Here is a 14,277-nt window from a genome sequence, read left to right as displayed (position 1 = left end):
ACATCTCCACACACACGGCTCACAGACGGCCAGGAGGGAGAGACAATGGAGCAATTACATAACGCCTACCAACCCAAAGTGATCATTATATAATAGATATGCTATATAGTAGAGCAGGCACATCTGGCGTATTAATGTTGACCAGGGGAGTCAAATAGTGAGCTAAACTTCCACAGCGTCCCCTCCAGCCCTCAGATACACTCTCTCATTGTTTTACACCAAAGCTCTGCTTTATCCGCTGCATGATTCAGAACATACCTGCTACTATTACACTCACTACCAAAAATATTTCTTCCAAATCAATTTGTGACATCTGATAGTGATAAGTCTATTTCTCTATAATCATGCAACATGAATAATTAATGGCAAAGGAAAGGGTGGGGGGAGTCATGTTTCACTGAGAGGGATGTTACAAACACGGCCAGCAAACACACACACACAAGCTATGACTAAAAATATGTTTTACCTGGAAAACAATTGAAAGGGGTGATCACTTCAGGTTCATAAAGTCGAGGGAGTTTTAAATCTAGAAATAAAAGCATCACAAGCAGCATGTCAGAGGCAGAGAAATCCTCCCTCACCTTTTTTATTCGGAGTTAAAAGATGGACTTTTGGTGGTGTCTGCCTGGGTGACTGCAGCAGCTGCTATTTCCAGCTCTGCTACAATGGAGTCTAAGAGCAGAAAAGTGTTCAACTATCTAAAATATTAAAAGTTGACTCTTGACCAGAGAGCTCAGTGGCCTGCTCTCTTTTGCTTTGACAGCCAGAGAGAAGAACGCAAAAACACCTCTGATAAGGTTCCACGCTGCACCACGCTACCCTTCGAGGTTAGTGCAGGAGTAAGTCTTTTCCGTCTCACTGATGCCGTTAGTCAACTTCAACTAAAGCCTTGGCCAATGCTAAAGGAAAGAAAGCAACATGAGGCTATAACCACTTCAGTTATACTGATAACAATACAGACAGAAAAAAAAGCTTTTTTAGACCTGAACAAGTACACAACATAATGCACCAACCAGTTCACACTATTCATCAGCCCAAACACGTATTATCTTATCTTTTAAACTCTACAACAGCAACCAGTACAGCTATGACAAACATTATGACTGCCACCAGCGACTGATGCTTTAGAGCCAAAGGAAAAGCTATTTCAGGTAAATTATCAAATAAAGAGAGCAATCAACATCAGGACCCTGCCAGTGACAAGTGTTTATCGTGATTCATCATTACACAGTTCATGATTCTGTCATAGATCAGAACCAGGGTGTTCATAAAAGAAAGAAATTGTATCATTTCTTCACAGGAACTATAGCACCTAGCCATGACATAAGCACTAAAGGTGCACAGTGCATCCAGAAAGCATTTACAGCACTTCAATTTTCCACATTTTGTTGCTAAAACCTCATTCCAAAACAGGAAAAAGCCCTCAAAATTCTGCACAAAACACCCCATAATAGAAATGTGATTTATTCAATTTGTATTTGTAAATTTATTTATAAACAATCAGCGAAAAAAAATAAACAAACTAAAACATCAAGCTCATAAATATTCACAGCCCTCGCCACAAAGCTCAACTTTGGCATTAAGCTCAGGTACATTTGTTTCACAAATCATCCTTGAGATGTTCCTTCTTGTTAATTTGAGTCCACCTGTAGTAAACTCAGTTGGCTGGACATGATTTGGAAGGCACACACCTGTCTATATAAGGTCCCACAGGTGACAGTGCATGTCAAAGCACAAACCAAACATGAAGTCAAAGGAACTGGCTGAGACAGGATCGCCTCGAGGCACAAATCTGGGCAAGGGTACAGAACAATTTCTGCTGCTTTGAAAGTCCCAGTGAGCACAGAGGCCTCTACCATCAGTAAATGGAAGAAGTTCAGAACCATCAGGACTCTTCCTAGAGCTGGCTGCTCGTCTAAACTAAGTGATCCAGGGAGAAGAGCCTTAGTCAGGGAGGGGACAAAGAACCTGATGGTCACTCTTACCCCTTTTCGACCAAACTGGTGCTAGTGCTAGTTCTAGACTATACTAGTTCATGTGTAAATTGGGTTTTCTAATCAAGAATATGACCTTTTTGTCTTGTAACAGTCTAAATTATCACTCATCGTAAATCTTTGTTAACCTCTACTGAGGAAAATGTAAAACAAGTCTGTTCGTTCAACCTGCTGTAAACAGTCTGGTCTGACACCTTTGTTAAAACAGACTGAACAGAAATGGAAACCTGTTACTGATGGTCTCTCTTGCCTTTGTAGGTCATAAATCAGACCACTACCACTACAGCCAAGCTGTCCTGAATGAATCGAAAACACTGGATACAAGAGGTAGTAACTCCTCACGGCACATATGGACAGGAAGTTACATCATTATCCACACTGCAGTAAGTGGGTGTTTTTCATTCAAGACTAAAAGTACTACAACTGCATCATGCCCATTACATCATCAGATTCTGGTATTTTGACTCCTCACAAGTGAATTGCTCCAATCTCTATCACTATATTACTTAAAAAAAACGAGGCAGATGTTTCTTATGAAGAAGCAGCGAGAGGTAACACACTCGTACAAAAACACTCACCATGTGGGCTGTCCGGGGTGAAGTCCAGCCCAGGTTCTGTTGTGGTCTCTGGCTCTAAATTTATTGTATCCTCTTCTTCGTAATCATCTGGAGTAGGGGTATCTGGGAGGAGGGTTGTAGTCACGTTGTCTCCTTCTGGCTGAAAGGGAGGTGGGGTGCTTGTTGGTGCCTGAGGGACATCAGGTGGAGCTGGGGATAAAGGAGGAAGAACAGGTAACAACCGCCCAGTTGCATTGGGACCAGCTGGTTCCACGTCCTCCTCTGCAGGAGGGCTTGTAGTGGAGGTGGTTGTTTCTGCTTCTGCTGCTGCTGCTGCTGCTGCTGTGGCTGCTGCTGTTGTTGCTACTGCTGTTGCCACTGTGGTAACAGAGACTGCAGGGGCAAGGGTGGTGGGTGGCCCTTCCAGGGCTTGTGTGGGTGCAGCTGTGAAGTTAAGGGATGGTGCGACAGGGGGATCTGTGGGTATTGTACTGTTGTTTGGAGGACCTGAGGAAAAAAGACAAAAAGATTATGCTTTTTATTCTTAATTTTGAGTATTTAACTGAAGAAAAAAGTGAGTGAATGAAATGGCAGGGATCGTACTTGTGATAGGGACGTCATCTTGGCCTGACGCCCAAAGGGTTAGACCAAGCAGCAGGAGCAGGGGACACAAACCCATTCTGCCCTACATGAAGGACACAGTGACAGGAGGTTATTAGATTAAAAAAAAGTTAAATCTTATTCAAAAAAATCATAAAAGTTATTCAATCCAAAGATCTTTTTCATGGAGCTTCAGAGATTAAATTTGGATGGATTGCATAATACATCATAAAACCATCCACCCCAATCTGCAATGTTCCTTTTTTTAAAGCAGATACTGTAAAAACCCCAAATAAAAAACTTGTGTTGCCTTGGTGTGTGTTTAATCCTGTTTACCTGAAGAAGCGAAGTTGGCATCAATCACTCATTCGCACTGCGTGGTCCTAGAAAGCAAACAGAGGACATTTGGCATCACTCAGGGACACTCATTACCATCTTGTGGTTTGACAGAAATGATATCATTTATTTAACAGAACCAGCTCAGTACAAAATGGTCTCGCACGATCAGCATGAGGGGAAAAAAAGTGGGACAGCATAAGTCTGAAAGGGACAGAGGTGTTTCTGGAGGCTCCAGTGTAAAAACTGCGCACATAAAATATTTCAAAAGAAGGGAACTTTGCACTCTGTCCACATGTTTGAAAAGTTTTTTTTAAACAGGGTTTGTCTGTTCAGGTTACTGATTCCAGGAAAACTTTAAAGCTGGGTTAAAGCAGCAAGAAATAATTTTAAAGATAAATATTTTGTTACACTGCATTAATCCCTTTCACCCAGATTTTCACCCTGGTCTTTTTCAAACAAAGAAGTCATGCTAAAAGAACATTTGACACATTCATCACCAGGAGCATGACCACAACAGAATCAGTGTCACATTGACATTCCTGTGGCGGCAGTGAATCAGCACTCAGCACCTCCTGATATGAGGATGAGTGAGAGGAGCACTGAGGATAGACAGACCTGGAGAAAGTAGGATAAAACCCGGGTGGTCGAGCCGGCTCATAGTCAGTCTTCTGTATAATCTGGAGCCCAACAAGGTTTGTGTCTCCCTGACTGAGCTGTGATAATCCCTGGACCTAATCCCACAGTCCTGACCCTGGAATAATTCAGCCTGTCTGGCTCTGCTCAAAGAGATACTTCAGTGCTGCACTGAGCCAAACACTGCAACACTCACACTCACTAACTGATGCTTTACATCAGGGATTATTGCATCAGTGGGCAGAGGATAAATTGGGTGCTGAGAGCTTTAATAGTGCCAGTTGCCAATCATCTGGTGTTTTGAACTGAGCTCGTTCAATGCAGTGCTTACATTCTGGATTTAGCACAGCGCTATTTGGCTCTGACTGCAGCCTGAAATCGGACATGATGAGCAAGTTGTGTTGTCAATGAGGATGCTATTAACCTACAAATCCAATTCTTGCTGTTCCTCTCTCTGCGTCGCCCATCCACCCATTCATTCAGCCTGAATGCCTGCTCCCAAAAAACAATGACCGCATTCAGAAGACAGAGAAATTTAAAATGAACATTTGGAGATATGACTGCACTAACAGTACATAGAGGCACTAACCAAAACATGCATTAAAGGCTTACTTCCTGGACTATTTACCCAACTGGACACCCCCCTCCTAGTTGCAACAAACTATTGGTATTAGGGATATTACATTTTCACTTCCGATACGATACCGATACTGCAGCATTAGCCGATACTGATATTAATCCAATACGATATCAGCATTAAACATGCATACTTTAATTACTTATTCTGTAGTATGTCTGTCATGTTAGAAAAGGCTTGATAAAGTAATATTATTCAAACAAAGAACAGTCTTCAGCAACAGTAGGTATGAGGAAAAACTGACCCATTTATCATTAACCAATGGCTAACAGAAGTTTTAACATTAAACATAAGAATATACTAGTAATTAAATAAAATAAAGAATAAATTTGAAGACCCAGAAAATAACCTAAATAAATCAAATAAAAACAGCAGGAGTGGGGTCTGGAATGGACTGCTTAAATCTGTGATTTCAGACGCATTCCGATACGATACCGATATTTGTTTTTTGCTGATATCGGACCGATATCCGATATCGATATAGGACTGGGACACCTCTAATTGGTATAAGGGGCTGTCAGGTAATCATTTGTCACAATTTAGAGATGAATTGTGAAGACTATCCAGAAATTCTGACCCTTTTTCCCCAGGAGCTGAACAAAATTTACTAAAATATTGATTATTTACACCATCACATTTGATGTGACAGTCAAGACACGAGGCCATACCGTATCACTACCAAGAAGGAAACTGATCATTTTTATAGAAAATAAACAATTAATAATATAAACAGTTAATAAACTGTAGTTGCTGCTGCCAAACTTTTGATTATGACACGGCACACTGAAAGACAGAAGACTAGTCTATTTAAATAATCATAGCAACTATCACATTTGACTAATAAGATGCAGGTACAGTTTTTTACTGGTATCTGCATCAGTGACAGGGACAGCGTCCTTGTGGTTAGCACTGCGTCTCTTACAGTCTGTCCATGTGTGTGGAGTGTGTGTTGTTTTGCAACATGTGAAGAGTGACTCAGCTGGAACAGACAAGCTTGATGATTCACGCTATCCTCAGTGACCTGGTGTCACACAGCATCGATCTGAATATGTGTGGGGTTCAATTCCTGGTGGTTGAATGAGGTTATCTACGGGTGTAAAATAATCTTTATAACATCTTTTAAGATTTAAATAAAGCACAACTCACTGCTTTCTGCAAACCATCTAGAAATGATGGACAACATGTTGCTGTTAGTGGAAGTGATATAAGACAGTGGCTAACTTTCACTTTACAGATATTTGCTGGAGTATGAGAGGTTTAATCTGGAGAGTGTGGACTCAAGAACACAACTCTCCCGAGATTCATCTTAATGTGTTTTAGCCTCCTGAGAGCCAGTAAGTTTAAGTGTGTGTGTGTGTGTGTGTGTGTGTGTGTGTGTGTGTGTGTGTGTGTGTGTGTGTGTGTGTGTGTGTGTGTGTGTGTGTGTGTCTGTGTGTGTGTGAGAGACAGTAAATGCAGGACATTCTTTATTCAACACATTTATCTGTTGGAAAAGGACATTATTAATTTAAGGGGTGATGGGCAAGTGCTTCTATTTGTGCCACTTTTAGGTATGGTGCTGCCATGGCTCTATTTAGAAGATAACCTGGGTGATGACTAAATGTAATGAATATATGGAGGACGCAGTCTAAATATGTTTCTAATTCTGAGAGATGATGACTGTGGATAAAAAAGATTTTGATGCTCTGCAAACAAACCATCAATGGTGCCAGCAACAAAATAAAAACAGGCAAAGCTGTGTGATAGAAAAACCAAACAATATCAATACAAATCAGAACTAAAGAAAACATAACAGACAAAACAACTCTCCTGGCTTATTTACTCTATTCACAACAGTTCAGTAAAATACTAGATCTAAAAAGAGCATTCCAGAAAGGCCTAGATTCAGAAATACAAGGAGACTGTCACTGCTGGTGCTAGGCCAGTGCCAGTGTGTGTGTGTGTGTGTGTGTGTGTGTGTGTGTGTGTGTGTGTGTGTGTGTGTGTGTGTGTGTGTGTGTGTGTGTGTGTGTGTGTGTGTGTGTGTGTGTGTGTATATGGGGGGGGTTCTGTGACCAATGATCAGTGGTGGAAAACAGCCACTTTTAAAAAGTAAAGCTGCAGAGTGAGTTGTCTGTTTTGTTGGACTTTCTCATTTAAGACACGATATTAAGGCGATACTAAAGAAGCAGTGCATTACCTGTGTCATAGATCAGGTCTATACCTAGTTTTTTTATTTTTTTTATTTAACAAACTAAACAGTCTTATGCTATTTATCTTATTTACATGACAGGATGTCATTTCTGCTTCTTGGTCTTGCACAATTGTCTTCTGCTCTTCGCAATGATGAGTTCACAGACACTCACACTCAAACACGAATGCACACACAGAGACAAGCATACTCAGGGGCCGTTTAGACCCCGTTGACACGACAATGTTACATTTGAAAATGCTAAAACGCAGTGAAAACGCAGTGAAAAAAAATTCTGTTTACACTGAAACGCTGATGGACTGAAAACGCTGTAGTAAGCATGCCACGCCTGCAGGTGGTGCTATAACTGTCTTGTCCAGAAGCTGCTTTTGGGAGATTTCCGCCGAAGTAGAGTTGAGCTGGTCAACTGGTGTATTGGGATATACTAAGTAAAAAAGTGGAGCAAAAGATGCACTTTTTGTTGAAAGACAGTAAGCAGATTGAGCAGCACAAGCACAACACGGTAGTTCGCGACGATCGTAACAACGGTACTGTTGTCCTGTTGTATGCGCACGCGTGAGGCGGAGTGTGGTGTCAGCGTTTCAACTGAAAACCCTGGCCTACTGTTTACACGGCAACGGTGTAGGGAGCGTTTCAGAAAAATCCCACTCTGAAGACCATTTTCAAAAGTTTGCGTTTCAGGTCGGCTGAAACGCAGTTTCCGTGTAAACGCGAGGCTGAAACGCAACAAAACTTTTGTGTTTCACCCTAAAACCGTTGACGTATAAGGGGCCATTTACACGACAACGGTTTTAGGGTAAAACACAGAAGTTTTGTTGCATTTCAGCCTCGCGTTTACACAGAAACAGCGTTTCAGCAGACCATAAAACAGTGTAAACAGTAAGCCGGCGTTTTCAGTGGAAACGCTGACTTCACACTCTGCCTTGCACGTGCATACAACAGGACAACAGTACCTTTGTTACGATAGTAGCGAACTACCGTGTTTTGCTTGTGCTGCTCAATCTGCTGTATCAGCAGACTGTCTTTCATCAAAACGTGCATCTGTTGCTTTACTTTTTAACTTGATCAGCTTAACTGTACTTCAGTGGAGAGCTTCTGGACAAGACAGTTATAGCACCACCTACAGGCCTGGCATGCTTACTACAGCGTTTTCAGCCCATCAGCGTTTCCGTGTAAACGCAGATTTTTTTTCACTGCGTTTCAGATGAAACGTTGTCGTGTAAACGGGGCCTCAGTGTAGTGGACAGAGATGGAAAAAAATAAGTCAAACCACCACAAAAAATGAAGATAAAATAAAGAAAAATGCAATGGCGTGGCTCACACTTTGCCTTGGTGATAGAAAACCAAAAATATTCTTAGGAAGAATATGATCAGAACCAACAACGCACTAGCACTAGCACCAAACAAGCACTGAGGAAAAAGGGTACCTGTAGGCAAGGTTTGACAAAGTGGAAATTACCGTATGGTCTCAAACGTCACTTCTAAAGACCACTGTCTGTGAACACAGTTTATTGCTCCACCCACACCAGCAGGTTGAAACTGTACCATGAAAATCAGAGACAGGATATCAACATTATGGAGAAATGCAGGTAACTTTTCTCTGCATCTCAACATCAATCCATTTAAGGTGAGGTGAGGTTTGAAACTGTTGTGTGGACTGATGAATCAAAATGTGACTTTGTCTTTTAAATTGTGGATGCCGCATCCTGCACTCTTAGCAGGAGAGGGACCACCTGACCCAGACAATACATTAGCATATTTCAGCAAAACTTGACCTTTTCTAACAGACCCATCTAAGTCAAAGCTCACACCAATGGCACACTACCTACACTGCCAACAATAACTGATTTACTTTCCTTTTTCATCAACTGATATAACTGAGGGCTCTTGTTGTTGTTTTTTTGTTTCATTTCAGTCCAGCTTTGACTGTGATGCATCAATAACACCACATACATAACAAAAATCAAGAGTTAATATCTTTCCAACAGTTTTATCACAGTTACACTATAACAAGCAGTGAGAACACACATGCTCCTGTCTACATTGAATGAACTAAAAGGTAGTCATATAGCTCATGTTCTCCTCTGACCTTAGGCTACATTTGTGCAACCATGTGAATACTTTTAACATCAAGTGAAGCACACACACACAGTGAAAGCCACAACAGCAGTCACCACTGGGACGACAAAGCTCAAAACTGCCACAGCTTTCTTAAGAGTGTGTCGAAAACACGCCACAAAAATCAATAGTTTGACTAGAGGGAAGAAGAAACACAAATGTGATGAGACACTTGCTCCTTTTTTTGAAGGGAATCAAACATGACCACGGTCCCATTCGTTTGAAGACACTTACTTCCCTGAGGGTACACATACTTGTGGTATAGGAGCAAACTGCTGTAGCATGAATTATTTCCTTATCTACAGAGGAGGCTGGGTCTTGTCAGTTAAATTGGATTCATAAAAAATATTTTTTAGTTTACATATTATTTTTTACTGAAAAAATAGAAATTAAGGAACATCACTGCTCTTAGATGACAAAAACAGTTCAACTCGTTGCATGTTTATATTGCCACAGTTAACAGTACAAGAACTAAAAAATAGTTCAGTTCAGTTCAGTTTCCCGTTTGAAATCTCTGTTTAGTACTTTTAATATGATGAGGAAAAAATGCAAAAGGAAATTTAGTTTCTTTTATTTACAACTTACCAAGAAATTTAACACAATGTCTACAAAGCAGTATCACCCAGTAGGTCTGTGCAGAGTAAGACCATGAACTTAGCTTGCTTTTCAAAGTATGAGCAGGTGCATTTAAAGGGGACGTATCATGCTTGTTTCTCCTTTTCACTATGCCAGAGCAGGATGCCTGTAAAGCATTTCTGGCCCCAGTACAAGTCATTTAGTTCCTTCATTGCCCCACAATAGCGTTCTCAATATCCTCATTTTAGGCCATTCTGAAGGTCTTGTTGAAACGCTCCGTTTCACAGAATGACCTCCAGAAACCTCGCAACGTCACAGCCCTTTGTGCTCTGATTGGTCAGTTCTATCAGAGGGGTGGAGGGGGTAGAGCCAGGGGGCGGTTTTTGCAGCATGGCAGTATTTACAACATCGCCACATTGAATGGAGCAGACTGAGCGAATTTGCTGTTTGCTAAAACTTCACCGTAAGGCATTGATAGCACTAATAAAATGGCAGAGTGTAGGATACGTCCTTTTGTATTGGACCCCGAGTCAGACCTGGACGGTTCTGCAGCTCAGGAGGAAGAAAATCCACCTCGACACAGATCATCTCAGGACGCTTCAGTGTGGTGAGTCAAACCGGTACTGTAACATGTATAGTTTATACGTGGAAATATAGGCAGACTTCACCAATAAACTATTTCTATAACAGGGCTCCATCCTGCTCCTTCACTTTTCTCTGTCTGTTTTATCCATCATGCTGAAAGTGTAGTCTAAAGATCGCCTCTACCGTCAGTTTGTCACTATGTTAGCACTCAGACAAGTTAGCCAGAGCTAGTAGGGAGCTATATTTATACTCGGCTCTTGGTGGGTGTATCCCTCAGTGGCGGTTGTGTGACTAACTGACATCACAGAGGAGGAGCTGCTTTATCAGATTACTCCAATAAAAAGAAAGGATCCTCGTGTCGTCATGAAGGTCGAAATCTCGAAGCCAAATGGCAATGACCTATTTTCAGAGGCATCAAATCTCATTCCAGGATATCAGAAAAAATACAATATCTCATTTTTTGAAAATTCAGGGGGTGAAAGGTCTTGTTTTCAACTTTATTATTTCATATGTAAGTATTAAATCATGGATTAGCATGATATGTCCCCTTTAAACAAGCCCTCCTTTCGTTTAGGCAAACAGTCGATCAAACATGATCAAGAATTACCAACACCCTTGTGAAGAACTAAAGGCAACTGCTATTCTTTTTAGGGATGCGCCGATCTGATCCTGGTTTTGTTCCAACACAGACCCAATCAGTTAAATCGGATATCAATAAGTACATTCACATGTGACTTAAGAAACCAGACTAAGGGCTTAGTCAAGCTGCTGGATCTGCTTATAGCTTACTGGGGAAGAAGATAAATATTACCCTATTGGGGTAGTTTTTTTTACCTTGATTTGTCAATTTTGTTGCTCATTTACTTAACTTCAAATTAACTGATTTGTAAGAAGTTCAGTTCATTTAAAGGCTTTACCTCATTAACAGAGATATTGTGCTGAGAGAGTAAGAGATACACTCATGATGAAAAACTTTTACCACCATTGTGGAGAACTCACTTAAGGCCAGTGGTTAGCCCAAACAGCTAATGAAGACAGTCCCTCCTGTGCCTGTAGCTAGCTGTAGAGCTTATAGAAACGCAATTACACAGCGGTGAAAGGACCGAGCTGTTCCCATGCCGTTTCATTCACACAGTGAAAGGAACATTTATAGGTAGAACATAAAGGAAGTCAAATTATATCTCCATGACAACCTAAGGCAAAGACGCAAGATCAATGCAAGTTAGTCATTTAATAAGAACTCCTTCAGTCTGTGGGTTTCAAAGTCATCTTTTATTCACCTGTGACCCTCTGTGAAGTAGCTGTATCTTTCCTGCCTGCAGACACATGAACTGATGATTGGCAGACTAGAAAAGTCTAACTGAGAAAAAAAGAAAATAGTTTAGCCTGTTAGTTGTAGCCTTAGCTTCTCAAGTTTCAGAAACTTTGGGTAAACTTTGTTAAATACTGTTTTACACTGGGAACAGACTAAAAGCGCCTGAGGAGGTTTAGCTTTATTTTTAAAACCTACAAATCTCATTAATTATTCAAAGCAACCATCCCAAAGGCAAACGAACGAGCTGGAAACCAAACAGACACAAACCCCTGCAGGCCTGGCTGACATGACACCAGCGGTGGTCAAGAAGACTTTACCATTCATGCAGAGAAATATTTCCCTCTGGCTTTCTACAAGGCATCCTGCTTCTTTAGTCGCTGCAGCACCAGATAATGCTTGTCTGTCTCCATTCATGGCATATTAATACTGTTTCTATGTCCTGAGAGGGGGAGGAGGGTGGTCTGGGGCAACAGAAATACTGTGAATGCTTCTCTTCACAGGAGACTGTAGTAGGTCTTACCCCGGGCCGCTACGACTCTCGCTCTGAAACAGACCACAGATTATATGTCCCCAGTGCCACATACAACAGCCACAATCCTCTGGACTTCCCTTTCTGAGGGATACTACTCCCCGCTGGTGTGGTTTGTGTGCCTGTTGGCTTCATTCATGAGCTGGTAAGTTGATGAAAAGACGAAGAGAAGCGTGGGATTAGTATTCTGGCTAATCATACGGGGAAGAGTGACCGCCGTGTCTGTTATTAAGCCTGTAATGATGATTTGGTTCCACCGGGCTGGAAGGATCAAAAACACTCACTTGTTCAGCGAGCAAAAGCGGTGAGTCAGTGAAGCTCCGCTCTGTTCTGTGTTCACTCCGTTGTGGGGTTTCTCACAGAGCATGCCAGGGGCCTCTCAAGCTTTACCGCATTGGACTCAGAGAGGATGTCGAGGCGCAAAGCATGGCCTCCCCACAGAAGCCACTGTGACCTTGAAGCGTGTGGTGTGGGGCCAAACGGGCAGTGTAAGGGCCACAATGAAATCTGAGACTCTATCACTTCTGCTTTTCAAAACTTGAACATGAACTGAGATTTCCACATCCAGCATGCAACTCAGGCGCAGAATCAAAGCTCAGTACTATTTTGGCAGCAATCTGCCTGTGGCACAAAGAATCAAACACTTTCAAGCTCTGAATATCAAACACCGGGTCAGGTTCCCAGTCTTCTCTGTTTCTGCTGTGGGTAGGTTTCTGAATTGGATTATAAATCTAATTTTTTAAAAGAATTGACATTTTTTGGTAATGTTTTTTTCTAATTGTGGGATTTGTGAACTTTTTCATTGAGAGGACAGGATAGCAAAATCTCACATGAGCTCTTGGGGTGCTTTATATGAAAAGTTGTCAGAATCTTACTTCAAAACATGTTCAAGTAAAATATCCAATATGCCACCATGACAGTATGACCCCAGTCTGAGGTACTGGAGTGACCTGAGTTTGATCTTTTTGAACCGTTCAAATGAAACCCAGCCCAAGATGAGTGAAGATCCCCATATCTGAAGTGACCATCCTCCTGCCCCCGTCCCCTCCTCTTCCTCTGACAGATAAGGAAATCAGCTTCTCAGACTTCACAGCACAATCATGACAGAGCTTTTCCAAAACCCCCTCTCTGCCTCCACTGACATCTTTAGGTGATGCATTCAAAGACTTTTCAAGCTTGCCAACATGTTCTTTTGACAGTTCTTCACATCAGGGCATGAAAGGTCTTGCCGCCTCTAAGTCCAATGCCAAGGGCGAATATAAATATTTATGACTGCGGCTCTCGGCTGGTTTTTGAGTCCAACCTAAATTTGACCTCTGCTGTAGCGGCATTGTTTGAAAGGGGACATCAAAGCTTACTACAGGAGGGAAACACACTGAGTGAGGATAACACAAAGTGACTAAATGGGTTGTTTAGCTCATAAATTCTGCTTTTAGTCAAATGTATCAACAAATGAGAAACGTGGGTTCTAAAAACACAGAGTGATAAGTGTTCACCTTAACAGGACTGAAAGTAGCGCTAAAACCTACTGTTTAGCAAAGACAGTCTATGTTTAATGTAAAGAGACAAGACAAACTGTGCTTGAAATAACTGAATTTAATACTTTACTTTAGCAGATCGTGATCACATGTGAGCTTACAAAATATCATTAAGAAACATCTAAAATATTGATGTCCACATAAAAGAAATACAATGCAAGTCATATTCCTTTATTCAGCTGTTTCAAGGCTATCTTAATTGCTACCCAACATCAAAAGAAGAACAGAACAATGCTGAATGAATCAAGATCAAGTCTCAAAAGTCAAACCAGAGATTTGATTCCTAAGTGGTTAGTCATCATCACACAGGTTCATTTCCTGCCTTGGGAAATAATTGTCACTTTGCAGCTAAATGACATGTCAAACATGCCTCAAATCAGACTCCATAGAGCTTCATAAGCCTCCATCTGTAGCTGTGTTGATCCCATCAGGGGCAGTTACAGCGCATCCCCACACCAAAATGTGTCGGCACACCGGTGGAAACAAAAATATACCTCCTGCCCCACCCAAAGAGATAACTCATAATATTGTGTCAGCAGCCTGAAATTATGAAATCTCACAACACAGAGCCATAACTTCATGGATCCTCCCATTGAAACTTCACACAAAGTCCCTTAAAGGTGATTTCATGCTATACTTTACGGTTTATTTTTAGAAACGAGGCC

At 41.5% G+C, this 14,277-nt stretch overlaps 1 protein-coding gene across 2 annotated transcripts in view; it reads right to left on the bottom strand.

Annotated features, from left to right (window-relative positions):
• ptpra (protein tyrosine phosphatase receptor type A) overlaps positions 1–14,277 on the bottom strand; it is a 33,558-nt gene that overhangs the window by 13,247 nt on the left and 6,034 nt on the right. Inside the window, exons 2-5 of one of the 2 annotated variants that reach the window (XM_074668031.1) lie at positions 3,488–3,534; positions 3,155–3,236; positions 2,573–3,058; positions 467–526 (exon numbers count right to left, since the gene is read on the bottom strand). In XM_074668031.1, the coding sequence (XP_074524132.1) occupies positions 467–526; positions 2,573–3,058; positions 3,155–3,236; positions 3,488–3,508 (649 nt within the window). In that variant the 5' untranslated portion in view covers positions 3,509–3,534. The remainder of the gene's footprint in view (positions 1–466; positions 527–2,572; positions 3,059–3,154; positions 3,237–3,487; positions 3,535–14,277) is intronic. The other variant, XM_074668040.1, reaches the window with a different exon arrangement.

Source organism: Halichoeres trimaculatus, unplaced genomic scaffold (assembly GCF_033239565.1).
Source record: "Halichoeres trimaculatus isolate MK-OKI-2021-1 unplaced genomic scaffold, fHalTri1.1 fHalTri1_scaffold_1, whole genome shotgun sequence".
Lineage (NCBI taxonomy): Eukaryota > Metazoa > Chordata > Actinopteri > Labriformes > Labridae > Halichoeres > Halichoeres trimaculatus.
The sequence above is the reverse complement of the archived record's forward strand: the minus strand, read 5'-3'. Positions and strand labels throughout refer to the sequence as shown.